The 18,609-nt window shown below is 38.0% G+C and overlaps 1 protein-coding gene across 1 annotated transcript; it reads right to left on the reverse strand.

Moving 5' to 3' along the window:
• Positions 1-15,978: 15,978 nt before the first annotated feature.
• On the reverse strand, positions 15,979-17,784 carry LOC112589931 (piggyBac transposable element-derived protein 4-like). The gene has a single exon (XM_025305009.1). The coding sequence runs from the start codon at positions 17,782-17,784 to the stop codon at positions 15,979-15,981; it is 1,806 nt and encodes a 601-aa protein (XP_025160794.1).
• Positions 17,785-18,609: the final 825 nt, after the last annotated feature.

The following is an 18,609-nucleotide window of genomic DNA, read 5'->3' on the forward strand; positions in this document are numbered from 1 at the left end:
TTATCGCTGTAATGGCAGTGAGTGGGGGGAGCAGAGCGAATGCGAAAAAGGACGATAGAACTGTAAACCCAGCAAAACCGTCCATCGCACAGTGGGCTAAGAAGATAGAAAATGTGGCCAAAAACCAATTTTTAAATTTAATCATTATTAATTGCTTATTAATAAATATTAATTGATAATATTATTATGCTCTAGATACCTTAAAGTAGTTAAAACTTAAGTTCCATAGTGTTTCATCAGTTATTGTTGATTTGGCAGCACTGTGAAATTGTACAATATGATATTACGATCGTCGTGATGACTTTATATAAATGTAAAAAATAATTAAAATTGTATACATTTGACGGCTACACTTTCAACTTTTTAATAGACAAGAATTGTGCAATTATATATATATTTAGAGTTAATATGTAAATTCAAAAATATGTATAATATTTGCAACATTTCTTCTATATTACTTAATTCTTTGGAGCAGCGCTATCTTTCGATTAGCTATAACCGGACATAACACGTCATATAAACAAGAACAAATTATGAATGTAATCTACATGTTATATACTATAACGAAAATGAGCTCATTTTTGCCCCTTTTTATATACGTTCAAGTAAATAGCTCATATATGTGAGAGCGCGCAGGATTCACGTCAACGCGTTGCTCTGAATCTGGCATGCTTTTATTTTTTCGTTATAATATACTACATATACGAGGGTCGTTCAATAAGTCCTTAGAAAAAAATAGAAAAACAAATTATTTTGGGTAGATTGTTTTTTATTTTTCAACATAATCTCCTTTTAGCTCTATACACTTTTCCAAGCGTTTCTCCAACTTTTTTAAGCCGTCCAAAAAGTAGGATTTCGGAAGGTCCTCAAAATAGGCATCTGTTTGGGCGATGACCTCCTCGTTCGACGTGAACCGTTATCCGCCGAGCCATTTTTGGAAATAAAAATTCAAGTTTGGAAATAAAAAAAAGTCCCTGGGGGCCAAATCCGGTGAATACGGTGGATGTTGTAATAATTCGAAATTTAATTCCATAATTATGGCCATCGAAACTGCTTTCACCACGTCAAAACGTAAAATTATGTCCGATGAACCAGGTAATGTGGTGCGGGGTGTACCTGATAAACTCTTTGTTTATTGCGATAGTTGCGAGTCCTATATAACGGGAGACGTGCATTCTCCTCTTCTCCAAGTGGTTCCCGTCGACTACAACGATAGTAAATATGCCTACGGACGTAACATGGTGAAACATTTTTCGCCACCGAATTATATTACATTGCGATTAACATGTTTCCGCACGATCGAAATAGATATAAGAGATCAGGTTGGCGAAAGAATATCATTTGAATTTGGGATGTTGAAAGTTACATTACAATTTAGACACCGAGATTAGAGATAATTAGAACACATAGACATGACGCATTATTTAGAATATTACGAATCACGATCCAGGGGAAATACGGAATTCCACGAGTTTTCGTAGGATCGCGGTATCAAAGCGGTCACGGCATCGGTAGTTTTCTCGGTGGTCTGTTCAGACGGGTGTTACCTTATTTGACCAGTGGTGCGCGTGTCGTTGGAAAAGAAGCTCTACGCGCAGGGATTAATATACTCGATGATGTGAGGAATCTTAAGAGTTAAATCATTCATGATTCATAGCGGCGTCGTAGGAGAGACACTGGACAACGTCATTCTTGGACAAATACCAAAGCGCATAATTGTCGGCTTTGTCGATAACAGGCATTTAAATCCATTCAATTTCCAGCATTATGGAATAAATTTCTTTTCGTTGTATGTCGATGGTACTCAAATCCCTAGCAGACCGTTACAACCCAAATTCTCTGGTAACGAGATGCTCTACGCCGAGGCGTATTACACACTTTTCTCAGGAACGGGCATTCACTTTTTGAACGAAACTAATTCTATATCCAGAAAAGATTATCCTGCTGGTTATACATTTTGCTTTTGATCTCACTCCTGATCTGTTAGCTAATTGCGCGGGCCAATGGAACCTTGTGAAACACGGTAGTTTACGAATGGAAGTACGATTCGAAAGAGCCCTCACAACAACGGTCAATTGTTTAGTTTACGCTGAATTTGAAAGTGTGCTGGAAATAAATTCTTCTCGTCAAGTCATTGTAGATTATAGCGGTTAAAGAAACACATCTCCCACTTTTCTTTTCGGCGTCTTTCCCTTTCCTGTGTAAAGATTTTCAATATCATTCTCTGCCAGAGTAAAAATTTTGGGAAAAGAACTCACAAGGAGATGACGCAACCTGTTTCATCGATTTCAACACGAGTCATAGCACACTCGATAGCTATGATGCCGTATATAAACGCCCTAACATAATATGCGTGAATGCGTCTTTGTTTACGAGTAATTTGCAGTTAAAGTTTGGCTCGCGGAGCCGTGCCACACATAGGGCGCAAGTTACGACACTCTTTCACGTGGCTGATTGTGAGCAGACAGAGGCTCCCGCGCCGCGAATACTTTTGCACCGACGACGGCGTTCGAGTCCCGCCGACGACTGGTTCGTTTTTTTTTCGTATGTAAAGACATGTAATAAATATTTTTATATTGTTCTTATGTACGAGGGTAGTTTGATAAGTCAGTGACTTTTTTAATAAAAGATATTTTTTTCGGCAAATAAGCGTTTTATTTCTCAACGTAGTCTCCTTTTAGCTCGATACATTTAGTCCACCGTTTTTCCAATTTTTTTATTCCTTCCAAATAATAGGTTTTCTCAAGGCCCTCAAAATAGGCGTTTGTTTCAGTGATGACCTCTTCATTCGACCCAAATCTCTTACCGCCCAGCCATTTCTTCAGGTTTGTAAACAGGAAATAGTCGCAGGGGGCTAAATCTGGTGAATATGCTGCATGGGGTAGCAGTTCGTAGCCCAATTTATGGATTTTTACCATGGTGACTACACACGTGTGCACCCGTGCATTGTCCTGATGGAACAGCACTTTTTTCTTCGCCAAATGCGGTCGTTTTTACTTCAAATCAATATCGAATCTGTCCAAAAGCTCTGAATAATATTCGCCGGTGATCGTTTTATCCTTTTCAAGGTAATCGATGTGAATGATACCGCGTGCATCCCAAAAAACTGTGGCCATGACCTTGTTGGCCGACAGACCCACCTTGGCCTTCTTTGGTGCACGTTCACCCGAAGAAACCCACTGCCTTGATTGTACCTTGGTCTCTGGTGTGGTGTGATGGATCCATGTTTCGTCTACGTAACGAAACGGCGCAAAAACTCGTTCGGATTGCGGCTGAACATCGCCAAACACTCCTTTGAAATAGTCACACGGTTGCGCTTATGGTCGAGTGTGAGCAATCGCAGCACCCATCGCGCGGATAGCTTTTTCATGTCCAAATATTCATGTAAAATGTGATGTACTCGCTCAGTTGAGATGCCTACAGCCTCAGCCACTTCACGCATTTTCATTCTCCGATCGTCCAATATCATTCCATGGATTTTATCGACGATTTCTGGCGTGACGACCTCTTTTGGGCGATCTGAACGTTCGGCGTCACTTGTGCTGGTACGACCACAACGGAACTCAGTAAACTACTTCTTAACCATTGAAATTGATGGTGCAGAGTCCCCATAGTATTTATCAAGCTTTGCCTTGGTTTCGGTGATGGTTTTTTTACGCAAAAAATAATGCTTAATCAGCATACGAAATTCACTTTTTTCCATTTTCGTTAAAATTCACGAGGTTGTCTGCTTTCAATGGCTGTCAAACACTAACTAAATGGTGCAGCTTGTCCAAACTTGTACAGTAGTCTATTAATAGATGGCAGTTGACGGGAGCAGTGCTGCATTTAAAGTTACTGCGCGGAAAATTCAAAAAGTCACTGACTTATCAAACTGCCCTCGTATAATTCCTTTTTTTGTTTCTACGCTATTAATCAAGGCTAATTAGGAGAGTCAGGTCTTTCAAATATGAACACAACTTTTTTATTAATTACAATAAAATGTTTTTGTCCGTATTAAAACACACACACATACACATATAAGACAAATATAAGGCACACAAATGAAAGTTACATATTATAAAATGTGGTCATGCATGAGTCGCAACTCTGCGGATGGAATGCCATATGAAAGCATGTAAAACATAATAGTTTTTTGCACCAACTGCACGTAATGAACGCATAATTTTTTGCACAAATACACTTTTGACTATGTATAGTTGGTGGAAAACATATTTGATTGACGTTGTAAAATATTTCGCGACTGTCAACAAGACGCATACCACGCATATTGGAGCATAAAATTGAAAACTGGTGCTGATAGCAGATAGTGTGTGAGCGATTGTATACGAATCGCATCAGCGCGAGTGTTCAAATTTACACTTTCGTCGCCGGTATATAAAGAAGGACAGTTCTGTATACGCTTTATAATGATTTTGACCTGTCTATAGAAATAAACATCGCACGGTTGACAAATTGGCGTACATTTTGGTGGTATTATTTGTAGGTTACACGTTGGCCTATTGTTATTATCGCGAAATATTTCGTTATACATATGGATATTCTTTTGTCCTCCCCAAGAATCAGCAAGAAATTAAAACTGATGATTACCAACGTACGGCTTGAGAATCAGTTTCAAATATTGCTGATAGAGAGACGTTGTTAATTTCCCTGATTTGGAGCAGACTGGAACAACATTTTTACATAATAGCAATAACGCATCTACCTCTTTCTGTACCCGGACTCCAAATGTGTCGGAAGTCTCTTGTAAGCAAACGAACACTTTATTTAATAGCTTGCCCGATTGTGTGACAGAATATTGTGCAGTATAAGAGTGAGTCACTTTGTTTAGATTGCCGATATATAATTGTACCAATTTCTCGCCAGTATGCGTGTACGTTCGTGCAACATTTACGCGATATTCGCAGCCCATTTGGTCAGAATTTATTATGAAATCCGGGTCGTAATCCGGTGATATACTTCTAATTAATTCTTGAAAGTGTACAGCGGATTCCATCACAGCTTGCGGTGATGTTATTTCTCTTTCTGATAAATATCGAACAACTCGACGGTTAGAAATTTTGTATTCACGTAGAAATGACGTTAACCATGTGTTCGATGCTACAAAGCGGAAAGCTTTGCCATGTTCTTCGCTTTCTTCTCCTTGTTTGTTATATTGAACGGCTACAGCCATCGCCCATTGTTGAAGGAGACGTCGTGTAACAAGTTGCCTTTGCTCTCTTGCTTCCGTAAACCGATCATACACATTCCGTTTTATTAATTGCAGCTTATCCCAATAATTTCCACCAGATAAAATGTATTTGCGGAAGCGTGCAACTTCACTGTAATAATGCAAATGCTGTTTAAACTTGCTTTGTAACGTACGGAAGCTCCAATTCGGATGTTCGTTTGCGGTCATAACTATTTTCAATTTTACGTCATACGGCACTAGATCCATCGCTGCAACTTTTTGCGGAGGTTCGTAGTCTTCCGTTCTTTGACTCATATGAGGCTTGTCCGGAGAAAACTCTTCCGTTCTTTGACTCGTATGAGACTCGTCCGAAGAAGACGATTGAATATCTTCCATCGCATCTTCTTCAATCACGTCTTCTCCTTCTGCTATATAATATTCCACCTCATCTGATATTTCATGTTTTCCCAACAGTTTAATTAATTTTTCAAACAATTTTCCGCCAATTAATTTGTAATTTTTTAATAATTTCCTTGGCGCTTCATTATTAATTAAATTAAATTGTATCAGGACATCTGCAAATATGAATTCAATATAATTGATGTTGTATACAAGGCCAATAACAATACGTACAAATATATCTTTCCATTGCTCACACATTCAATATATTTACCTCGAAGATATTCTATTGCGTCCGTCAACTCTTCTTTCGTAATATCACATTTTGCTAGATTTTGCACATAGCTGATCGTTGCTTCATCTATAAACGTGGTTTCCATTTTTAACACGAGCTTTTCACTGTTCACGTTACGAAGACTGCCCAGAGAATGAAGCGAGCACGTCATAAAACATGAGAATCCCTCTGCGAGAAGGGAAAAGGGAAGAGAGTTCCTTTCCACTTGTAACGGTTCTAACGGCTCTCGGGTTTCTCTCACACAAAATAATCACTGTCTGGCCATTTCTTTCCCATACCATACGAAATATTTATGCGAAATAGATTTACACGAAAAACATTTTATTGTAATTAATAAAAAAGTTGTGTTCATATTTGAAAGACCTGACTCTCCTAATTAGCCTTGATTAATAGCGTAGAAACAAAAAAAGGAATTATACATAAGAACAATATAAAAATATTTATTACATGTCTTTACATACGAAAAAAAAAACGAACCACTCGTCGGCGGGACTCAAACGCCGTCGGCGGTGCAAAAGTGTTCGTGGCGCGGGAGCCTCTGTCTGCTCAGGCACTCCAGCTTCGTGAAAGAGTGTCGTAACTTGCGCCCTATGTGTGGCACGGCTCCGCGAGCCAAACTTTAACTGCAAATTATTCGTAAACAAAGACGCATTCACGCATATATGTTAGGGCGTTTATACACGGCATTATAGCTATCGAGTGTGCTATGACTCGTGTTGAAATCGATGAAACAGGTTGCGTCATCTCCTTGTCAGTCAACTTCGAGCCGTAAAGAGTATAGTTTCGGCAAAGCAGAATTGCAAATACAGCGAGAACATGGATGTGTTCATCGAAGTGCAGTGTTTCCGCGATAGCAACTATACCTATGTGTTCAAGGAGGTGGCTATTGTCGGTATTAATGAGGCATTTGTCGGACATTGGATCTTAGCTCCAGAGTATTCATTTGCGGAATTGAACGAAAAATCAAGGCGGATAAATAACTGGCTTTCGCTGAATTATCATGGAATCGAGTGGTATGATGGGGAGACTAATCCAAAATATTTTTATCCGCGCTTGCGTGGAATTACGAGTCATATTCGTGTCTTCATGACAAAAGGCAAGGAAAAAGCGAGCTACTTGCAAAATTTGTTAGCGCGAAACGTGTATAATCTGGAGAATATCTCGCCGACGTCCAGTGATCTTTCACCCAGCGAACGAATAGAAGGCTGCTCATTCTACACATTTAGAAAACACAGACGTTATCATTGTACATTACGCGATGCATACAAATTGAAACACTGGTTCATCGAACAAAGTCAAATCAACATCAGGAAACGCGACAGCATCTATAAGACCCGGTGTTTGTCCTCCAAAATTGGCGAGGAAAGCAGAGAAAATAGTTATTTCGAGAAATCAGGGAGCGAACAGTCGCTGGTTGAAGAACAGGAAAACGAGACAAATACTGTGTTGGAACATTCCGTCGAGCCATCGAAGACTATAACTATCGCGTTACCAGAGGTAAACGAAATTACATAAAATGAATTCGCTCGAAATTCAACATGCATTGCAACATCTCAATGCTAGATACACAGGCGTCTATCCAGCCGACAGACTACCGAGGGTGTGGACGAGGTCGACGGCAGTAGTCGCTAATACGGACAATCATGATCGTCCGGGACAACACTGGGTCACATTCTACGTCGATCGGAATGGAGCGGCCACATACTTCGACAGCTACGGGATGCCACCCTGGGATTCATGATTTCTCCTACGTCTTAGAAGAAATTCCATCACTTACCAATGGAATACCTTTCAGCTACAGGGACTCTTATCGACAACTTGTGGTCATTATTGCTGTTTTTCTTTACTTTATGTGTCGGGGTTATAACCTCGAGCAGTTTAACAGTTTGTTTACCAATGATTGTGAACGAAACGATCAGTTGATTGTACGAATGTATAAGAAAATCTTTTGTCAATGTAAGCGTAAATCGCTAGATCATCATATCCCTGTGTACCAGGTTCAAATCCTGTATTAAGAAAAATATATAAGAATAAAATGTGAATTAACTCTATGAAAAATATTGTGCGTTCCTTTCTCTTCACCTCTTCTCTCTTCTCTGTGGTTTCCAGTTCGAGGTAACAAATCCCGTTGCAAACTTTTCGAATTCGAAAGCGAGGAAACCTGCACAGGTAAAAATATTTGGGTAGACATAGACCAGAGGTATCGTCTTCCAATAATCGCTGGGTAGTTTTTGTCTTCGAAATGATCCCTGCTCGAACATGCTCACGAGAGTCGAGAGCCGGGGTCTCATAGTGGGAGCCCGAGTCTCGTAGGTTCTAGAATTTGCCTAATTTTTCACGCGTGACATCAATACTCTTCGTATGTACACAATATACCTAGTTTCCATCAGGGTATAGCAGTGGCGTAGTGTATAAGACGCTTGACTCGAAAGCCAGCGGACCCAGGTTCGAATCCGCCGGCCAGGCCTACAGGGATTTTTCCAGAGACTTCGCACTAACCACACGCGCACACACACACACACACACACACACACCTATCTCCGTTCTACGTGTACGCCGTGGAACCAGTTTCTACCACAGCGTTAGCAGTAGAGCAGTGGTAAGACGTTTGACTCCAAGAGCCTGAGTTCCCGGGTTCGAGCCTCGCAGAGTGCCTAGGAGATTTTTCCAAAAGTAATATGCTAATTAACCAGCTGACCAAGAGCTAGAGAATCACAACAACGCCTAATATGATTAATAACAATTTAATATTCAGATTATGCTAATTTTTATTCCGGTGATTCAAATTTTCAGCCTTGGGGATAGGTATGGCCACTCAAAACATTCCCCCTCCACTCAACCCTCCGGTGCCGGTGGCTGTGGTCTAGTGGCGCCGGAGGGTCGAGTAGAGGGGGAATGTTTTGACTGGCCATATCTACCCTCATACTACTTATACCAAAGAAAAACATTCAAGGTTATGTATATTTTACTTACTATATATATAACATATATTAGGCTATGTGCACACAATTGTAATAATAAATTGTAGTGAATAATTAATTTGTTTTTACGCAATGTACGAAAAGAATAGGTACATAACCTGATTTAACTAATGAACAATATGTTCTTACAGTATGGAAGTTGCACAGAAAAAGACAAGAGCCCCTAAAACAACAAACAAGCAATTAGATTTCCTTATTACATACAGGGTGTTTGATAGCTGATCATGCAGACGAAAGATGGAGATAGATTGGGTGTAGCCGAGAAGAAAAGTCATGTACCATAATGTCAAATTGGCAATAGTTACCGAGTTATTAATTAAAACATGTGAGCCAACGAGCGCGTAGAGAGCGGAGGGCGGCCGCAGTAAGCACGTAGACATTTGATACAGGTGGAGTCAGCGAGTGACGGTAGGCGAGCGCGCGCGGCGAGGGACAACGTAAGCGACAAGAAGCGACCGCGCGCGACGAGGAGCGAACGACAGCTTTTTCTTTATAGCTTTTTCCTTATAGCTCGCTCGCTCCTCGTCGTTCGCGCTCGCTCGCTCTTCGTCGCGCTTGCTCGCCTCTTATCGCTTGCGCTCACTCGCTCCTCGTCGCGCGCGTTCGCCTCTTGTTGTTTACGTTGCCCCTCGCCGCGCACGCTCGCCTACCGCCACTCGCTGACTCCGCCTGTATCAAATGTCTACGTGCTTACTGCGGTCGCCCTCCGCTCTCTACGCGCTCGTTGGCTCACATGTTTTAATTAATAACTCGATAAGTATTGGCAATTTGACATTATGGTACATGACTTTTCTTCTCGGCTACACCCAATCTATCTCCAACTTTCGTCTGCATGATCAGCTATCAAACACCCTGTATATGGAAAACCATACTACGTTTGTCACAGGCAAATTATTAGGAGCAAGAGGAAAGCCAGTTCATGACTTACAATGGCAGCAATTAACTGAACAGTTAAGTAGCTTAGACGGCCCATCAAAAGGTACAGAACGTTGGAAAAAAGTAAATTTTATTGTATATTTCTATCATAATTAAAATATTATTTCCTCACATTGTTTTCTTTATTATTAAAATGCTATTTTTTTATAATGTTAGTATAACGTTATGCATCTTGTAACTCTGGTGTGATCAACGGAACCAAGCTAGAGGTCGGGCAGCAAAAGCAAAAGCAGCACAAAGGACGACTAGAAATATTGGGACTCCAATACAATTGAAGGATTTCGATTTGAGGATTTTATCCATTTTTGGAGATGAATCTTCTGTGGGGTTACCTATTAGGTTGTTGCAGATGAAATGGCCGTTTTTCAAAATTCAAATTTCCCGGCCGAGTAGTTCAGCTCTTTTCACGCAGCTGTCGTTGCATGCGTGATATTTGAAAAGTATATGCCCCATACGTAAATTCGCACGCAAAACCTTACTTTTATCACATTGTTTATATCGTTGAAAATCGCTATCTCTTCGACATGGAATGTAAGGAAATGCGGATAATATTCTTGTACGAATACAAACTTGGTCACAGCGCGGCCGAGGCAACGCGAAATATAAACACTGCTTTTGGGGAAGGTTCTGTAAGTGATCGAACCATTAGACGTTGGTTTGAAAAATTTCGGTCTGGTAATACAAATCTCGACAATTTGCCTCGCGGCCATGCACCATCAGTGATTGATGACAATGTTTTGAAAGACATGGTTGAAGCAGACTCGCGTTTATCAGTTCGAGATATTGCACGCAGCATCAACGTTCACTATTCCACTGTTTCCCGACACCTAAAGGCCATGGGGAAAGTGAAAAAGCTTGACAAATGGGTACCACATGAACTGACTGAGAGAGACAAGCTTCGCTGTATGGAAATCAGCTCATCTTTGCTTTCCCGACACAATAATGAAGGAATATTGAATCGAATAGTAACGTGTGATGAAAAGTGGGTTCTTTATGACAATCGTCGACGTTCTGCCCAGTGCTTAGATGCTGATCAAGCTCCGAAATACATGCCGAAACCGAGCCTTCATCCACGTAAAGTTATGGTATCTGTATGGCGGTCTGCCAAGGATATTGTGCATTTTTCGTTATTGAAAAAGGGTAAAATTATAAATGCTGACAAATATTGCCAAGAAATTGACATTGTGATGGAAAAACTGCGTATTGAACAGCCGGCGTTGTTAAATAGACGCGGTATATTTTGCTCCATGATAATGCTAGACCGCATATTGCAAAAAAAACTGTAAAATCATTAACAGAATACAAATGCGAAGTTCTCCCTCACCCTCCTTATTCTCCTGACCTTTCTCCAACTGATTACCATTTGTTTAGGCATCTGAATAACTTTTTAAGTGAGAAGGTATTCCAAACAGAAAGCGACGTGAAAAATGCGTTCAACGAATTTTTTGCATCTCGCTCTTCTAATTTCTACGTGAAAGGCATTGATGCGCTTGTATCACGTTGAGGGAAGTTTATTGAGGTGGAAGGGACTATTTCAATTGACGAGATATATATAAAGTGTGTCGAATAAAAATTTAAATTAAGAATTAAAAAATGGCCATTTCATCTGCAACAACCTAATATAATGGAAGTGGGACTTGGACAGTAGCCTGAGGTATTCTTTCATATTGAATGTTATACAGGGTTATCGAAAAGTACCGGATCCCCCTAATATCTTCAGTTAGAATGCATTTTGGAGAAAATGTCCAATAGCAATGTTGTATGGTTTCAAGCGGGGAGTAAGATGATGACCTTGACTTTGATCTTGACCATGTCCTTCAAGGTCATTTTAAGGTCAACCTTATTTTTTTTAATGGAATCCCCAACATTTTATTGCATATTCTTATAGCTTATCTCGAGAGCTTTCCAAAACATTATAATAAAACATTTTGTCATTAAATACTTTTTGAGTTATAAAGGTTTGAAGTTAACAATTTTTTGACACAAAATATAAAATATCTTGTAAAATATTATATAGTTTTCAATAATCATGACCTTAATACTTTTGTGCGCGAAATAATAAGACCAATTAATTGGTTTAAAGAAAATACATTAACCGAAAAGTATCGGCTCCCCCTAATATTTTCAGTAAGGAAGCATTTTGGAAAAATGTCCAATAGCAAAGTTGTTCAAGCTTCAAAGGCTTCAAGCGGTTATGCTAGTAGGCTATGGCGGAAAACTGCCCGAAGGTGATCGCGAGAAGCTGCTCGAATGCGTGATGTCCAAAGGCGTTAGCGGGAATCTGCTCGAAAGCGTTGGCGGGGTCGATCTTTATTGTCTCACTCTCGCAGGCACCAATAGTAATACAAGCTCTTGAGCAAACAATGCGGATCACTGATTTTAATCTTTGATGCAGTGCTGTCTTCTTCTTAGCGAGCAGCACCTCGTGGACGAAAACGAACAGCCCCAAAAATTATTTCTGTAACAAAAGAAGCCATTGCGCTTCAATTGATTGTCCCAAACATCTTCATTTTGTTTCCAATAGCCCAGAATTTTTTCGTAAATATTATTAATTGATCTATTAGATTTTCAGTTGCACAACGAGCTTCTTGCTAGTGCTGGTTGAAATAAACAAATCGATAGTTGGACCAACACTTAATAATTAGTATTTTTCTCTACTTAATTAGTTAGATCAATTTCCTATCACTTACCTGATTAATTCTTCTTTGCTCTAATTAAGAATGGCGGAACTTTCTGAAAGAGATCGAATAACACTGTTAATGATGTGAGGATGGGGAGATCAACAAAGAGGGTATAAAACAGTAACGCGATTATTTAATGAAAATTTTCGGAATGAAAATAATAGGATCTCCAAAAGTACTGTAATATTATGTAGTCTGTACTATTCAACGTTTCAAGGACATTGGTAGTGTTAAAAGCCGCCCAAGATCTGGTAGACGTAAAACAGCAACAAATAATGATAAGGCATTAGATGTTTTACAGTCTTTCGTTGAAAGTCCCCACATTTCCATCAATCGCGTTGCACAAGAACACGAAATCGGTCATATATCTGTCAGTAAGATTCTGAAATTGAATAAATGGCATCCATACAAACTTCATTTGGTCCAAGAGTTGTCCGAAGACGATTTTGATAGATGCATCGAATTTTGTGATCTTATGATGGAGATGATTGTTGACTTCTATTACTTAATAATATTGTTTTCTCTGATGAGGCAACATTTTAACTGACTTAAAATGTAAATAGACACAATTGTAGACACTGGAGTGACGTTAATCCTCACTGGAAAAGAGACAATCATACCCAATATCCACAAAAAGTTAACGTATGGGCTGGTATTCTTAATGGTAGACCAGTTGGCCCTTTCTTCATTGAAGGCAATTTGACAGCACAAGTATACACAGTCATACTTCGCGAACAAATTATTCCAGCTATTCGAGACATAGCTGGTGGAAATATGGATGAAATTTATTTCCAACAGGATGGAGCTCCACCTCATTATGGTGTCATTGTCCGTCAATATTTGAATGAGGTCTTTCAGGACAGGTGGATAGGGCGAAGAGGTCATATTGAGTGGCCACCTCGGTCTCCGGACTTGACCCCAATTGACTTTTTTTGTGGGGTTACTTGAAAAGTAAAGTTTATGCCACCAAGCCTCAAGATTTAGATGATTTAAGAGGGAGAATAACTCGAGAGATAGAACTAATACCGCCGGAAACGTTCCGCAATGCGGTTTCAGCTGTTTATAACAGATTGGCACATTGCCAGGCTGTTGAAGGGCCACAATTTGAACATTTGTTGTGAATTGTTTGGTACAATTGAATATTTTGCCCAAGCTGACCAATTGGAATGAAATTCGCCTTAACTGGTCGGAATCACGCACCACTCTTGCCTTAATTGGTCGGAATCACACACCACTCTTGCCTTAACTGGTCGGAATCACACACCACTCTTGCCTTAACTGGTCGGAATCACACACGACTCTTGCCTTAACTGGCCGGAATCACACACCACTTAACAAATTGTTAACTTCAAACCTTTATAACTCAAAAAGTACTTAATGAAAAAATGTTTTATTATAGTGTTTTGGAAAGATCTCGAGATAGGCTATAAGAGTATGTAATAAAATGTTGGGGGTTCCATTAAAAAAGAAGGTTGACCTTGAAGTGACCTTGAAGGACATGGTCCAGGTCAAAGTCAAGGTCATCACCTTACTCCCCGCTTAAAACCATATAACATTGCTATTGGACATTTTCTCCAAAATGCATTCTAACTGAAGATATTAGGGGGGTCCGATACTTTTCGATGACCCTGTATAAAAATCTTTGGTTTTGTATGTGTGCAGTTTATCTTAATATTTCCTACTGAAAAAAATCACATGAAATCTTACATGAGATCTCACATGAGAAAATTTGATTGCATGTGAGATCTTATACGATTTTTTTCAATAGGGTTATGCATTAGCATTATGACATTATGCAGTTTACTGTATCTTAGCATAAGCTTTACGTTCACTTAGCATTTTGTTTTCATATATTCATGATTCAGATTATTTTACTTATTTAAAACTCGTGAATAAATTAAACTCTGTCTACTTTTGAACAGGATATTATTGATCCGACATCAGTTTTGAGATTGACATCAAGTAATGTCTCCAAAAAAAATGTTATTACTGAAGAAGAAAATGTAAGTATTAAAGACAAACTAATAACTGCTAAATATAAATATTCTGTACACATTTCATTTTTTTATTAAAGTGAATTTGTTTTTCATATAGGAAACATCAGCTACTGAACAAAGCATAGATGAGGAAAATCTAATTTCATTTACATTGTGCCAGGACGATACTTTGCTTTCAACTTTTGATAATGAAGAAACATATCAGTTTCATACTTTCAGTATTGATCGAATTCCTCTTCAGCCTATTCTACCATCTAATAACAAGCAACACAATGTACCTAATATGTCAACCCAACTGACAACAGTTTCAAAAAAGCTATTGACAGCAAATGCATCAAGTGTAACGAAACACAGCAGTAAGCATTACATAGGCTGCGTTCCTGTATTCATTGTCAGTACTGAAAATCTATAGTACACGTGATATAAACAATAGATTTTCAATACTAACAGTAAATCTCGGAACGCAGTTATAGTAAAAATACTTCAGCATTACTCAATATTATTATTATATGCTTATATGTTATGTCTTAACTAATGTTGTTATACTTACAGGAAAACGTCCGAGAACTTCTTTCGTAGAAGAAACACAACAATATACACAACCATATAGTAGCAAGCAACACAATGCACTTATTAATATGTCAACTCAACTGACAACAGCCTCAAAAGAGCCATTGATAGCAAATGCATCCAGTATAACGAAACACAGCAGTAAGCATTACATAGGCTACGTTCCTGTATTCATTGTCAGTACTGAAAATCTATAGTATACGTAACTATAGTTTTTCAATACTGGACAGTAAATATCGGAACGCAGTTATAATACAAATACTTCAGCATTACTCAATATTATTTTTATATGTTTATATGTTAGGTCTTAACTAAAGTTATCATTGTTACAGGGAAACGTTTGAGAACCTCTTCCGAAACACAACAATATATTACAAATACGTTAGACAAGCAAAATGAAAGTTTGCAGGTATACTATGTGTATAATTTACTTATCTGTATCCAGTGAGAAAAGGCTACTGGAATAGATATCGAATCAATAGCTCTGTTTTTTTTAGCTAAAATGACTGCACTAGTTCAAAGTTTACTTTTATTCTTCGGAAAAAGATGTACTCTGAAGTACTGCAGCCAATCAGCTAAAAAGAACAGACTTAATGTCATCGACGTCTAAACGACGTTTAATTTAAGTCGATCGACATGTAATCGACGTCGATTTGACTGCTATTTCTCACTGAGGTACACACACATTTCCTATTTCCTCATATTATAGATACATTGTAGAAAACCGTTAAAAAACGTAGTTACTATTTTATAATTATAATTATAACATTATTCTGATTTCCACGTCTTACTAGGTACTAGTTGTAACTTTAACACTAGATTTACGGATGTTGATTATATACCTATTTTTACTGAAGTGAGCCAATTTGACTCATACAAGAAAATTGAAGTTTTTTGCAAAGAAAATAGTTCCAAATCAATTTAAATGAAATGTTTATTATCAAAAAATTCATGGAAAACATTTTTTACATATAAACTCTGTTTTTGAAACACATTTTCCGCAAACATTTCTATTACATTTAGCACAATGGTTTCTACATCTGTTTCTTTTGCATGATTGTTGAACTTGACAATTCTTCCGTGCGTCAGTAGCATGAATTTCTGTCATTGGAATGGAAGTGTTCTCGACTTCTTCTCTATATTTACTTCTTAGCTCTTCAGCCAATTGGAAAATAAAATCTTTTCGTGAAATATTTACTTGAGTCGTTTCTTTATACAGAATCCAAACATTGATAGCTGCTAAATCTAAAATGTTGTAGAAAACTTGTAGAGGCCATCTGCGTGAACTTGCTTTAACGCTATATTTTCGGGCCATTTGGTCAAATACATCAACGCTATACTTGGTGCTATTATAATAGGTTACTGTTTCTGGAACAAGTTTTTTATTTTTTTCAATTGTTATATTTTTATGTTTTGTACTTAGTAGTAAAACCTTTTTATTAGGCTTGCTTTTATAAATGGTCAGGGTACAATTCTCAGATCTATACAGTTTTGTAGAAAACTGTGTTATTTTATCTTTCTTGGCTTTCGCAATTTTAGGTAATTCTTTTCGGTTTGCACGTATAGTGCCAACCAAAGTAGTTTTCTTTGCAAGTAACTTTTTTGCAAGTGAAATGCTAGTAAAAAAATTATCTGTGGTAATATTTCGTCCACAGCCTAAATATGGCTCTGCAAGCTTAGTTACTACAAATTCGCTCAAGGGAATGTTTGATCCTCGGGTTTCATCCTTGCCCAAGTACGGAAAACCGTTTACAAGATATTTGCTTCTAACATCGGATGCCAGCCAAAATTTGATGCCGAATTTATCCGGCTTATTCGGCATGTACTGCGTAAATCGGCATCTAGCTTTAATAGGGAATAATTGCTCATCGATCGTTATGTTTGCGTCAGGTTTGTAACAAGCCTGACTATTCTCTATAAATTTTTCCCATATTTTTGAAATCAAGGCAAATTTGTCTGTCTTCAGTCTTTCACTGCGTTCATTTTTTTTATCAAAACGTATGAACCGAAGTATGTCTATAAATTTATCTCTAGACATTGTCTGGGCGAAAAAAGCCGGACCCCACTTCGCAGACCACAAATATGAACACTTCAAATTTTTTGCCTCATATGCTCCTCTAGCAAATAAAATTGCTACAAAGGCCCACAATTGTGATTTTGTAACCGTCCATTCCTTATTATTCAAAACTTGATGAGCTTCGAGTTCGGTACATGATTTTATATACGCCATCATACCTTCGTCAATTATCAAATTGAATGCGCTACTTGCCGAACCAAGCATAATATGCCTTTTAGCATAGGCAGTTGGACCAGAAACGTCTTTGAATATGGTATAAATCGGTGATCTACCTACGTTTCTGCCTTCGTTCAATGTTTCCCATAAAGTCCCATCAGCAGCTTTTTCGGCTGAAATTTCTTTATCAGAAGATGTATCGATAGCGTCTAAATCATTTTCGGTTTCAGAATCAGAAATAACTCTAGCTCTTTTTTTACTAGGAGCTGTGTAACGAAAAATTTCATCTTCGCTTTCGGTTTCAGAATCAGAAACAACCCTGGCTCTTTTTTTGTTAGGAGCTATATAACAAAGATCTTCATCTTCACTGCTTGAAGATTCAATTTTATTGACTTCCTCCTCTAATTCAATTTCGTTATCACATTGGTCTATATCAATTGCATCCGATTCATTATCTGATTGGTCTTTCTTTATTTTGATTAGTTTTTCCAACAAAAGACAATTTTTCTGATATTTTCCCATAATAGAAACCCTAGATAACCAGATAAAATAAATATCAATTGTAATACCTTTTACAAATAAATTACAAAATTACCTTTGTGGATCAAATTTTTCTGGCAAAAAATGAATTTTATAAAATTATAAATTATATATTACTTCACTGCACTGCTCACACGCGATGTATAAATCGAAATGATGACAGAAGTGGGTAATAATGTAGCGGAATAGCGAAAACAAGTGACAATGGCTCCCACATACACACAAATATTGTATGTGAGGAATGCCAAATGAGAAGAGAAACAAATCACGTGCGACTTGACTGTTGCCCAGGCCTGATAGGACCAATAAATTTCATGTTATGCGATTAACTGTTAAACCATTCTATGAGTCAAATTGGCTCACAACCGTGAAAATAAGTATACCACATTCGATAATGCGAAATGAAGGGGTCTGCGGGGAAGAGGAATGAACGTTTACATATATTTCATTACTTAACTAAAAACCAACGTATGTTTTTAAAAAGTAATATTAAAGTTTTATATATATATAGTGATCAAATTTTTAATGAGTCAAATTGGCTCGGTCCGTAAATCTAGTGTTAAATCGCATTGCTTCTGCAACCGAACAGCAAACTGAACTCTTCAAGACATTGGTAGAAACGTTAAAAGTTTTGTTTACAAATATGTGAAGCTCTTAGTAAGAAAACATAATGGATAAAAATATGTTTTGTTTCAATATATTTTATTTTTTTTGTTTATTTTGTTTATGGTGTTTGTTGTTTTATTTTAAAAGAGACGATAATATATACAAAGACAAGACTGCAATATGTATTATAATATAATAAAA

The sequence above is a fragment of the Harpegnathos saltator genome, unplaced genomic scaffold (genome assembly GCF_003227715.2).
Source record: "Harpegnathos saltator strain DR-91 unplaced genomic scaffold, Hsal_v8.6 scaffold66, whole genome shotgun sequence".
NCBI lineage: Eukaryota > Metazoa > Arthropoda > Insecta > Hymenoptera > Formicidae > Harpegnathos > Harpegnathos saltator.

Bases quoted from the DNA above. Each gene is read 5' to 3' on its own strand.
- LOC112589931 (XM_025305009.1), bottom strand. From the start codon at position 17,784: ATGGGAAAATATCAGAAAAATTGTCTTTTGTTGGAAAAACTAATCAAA.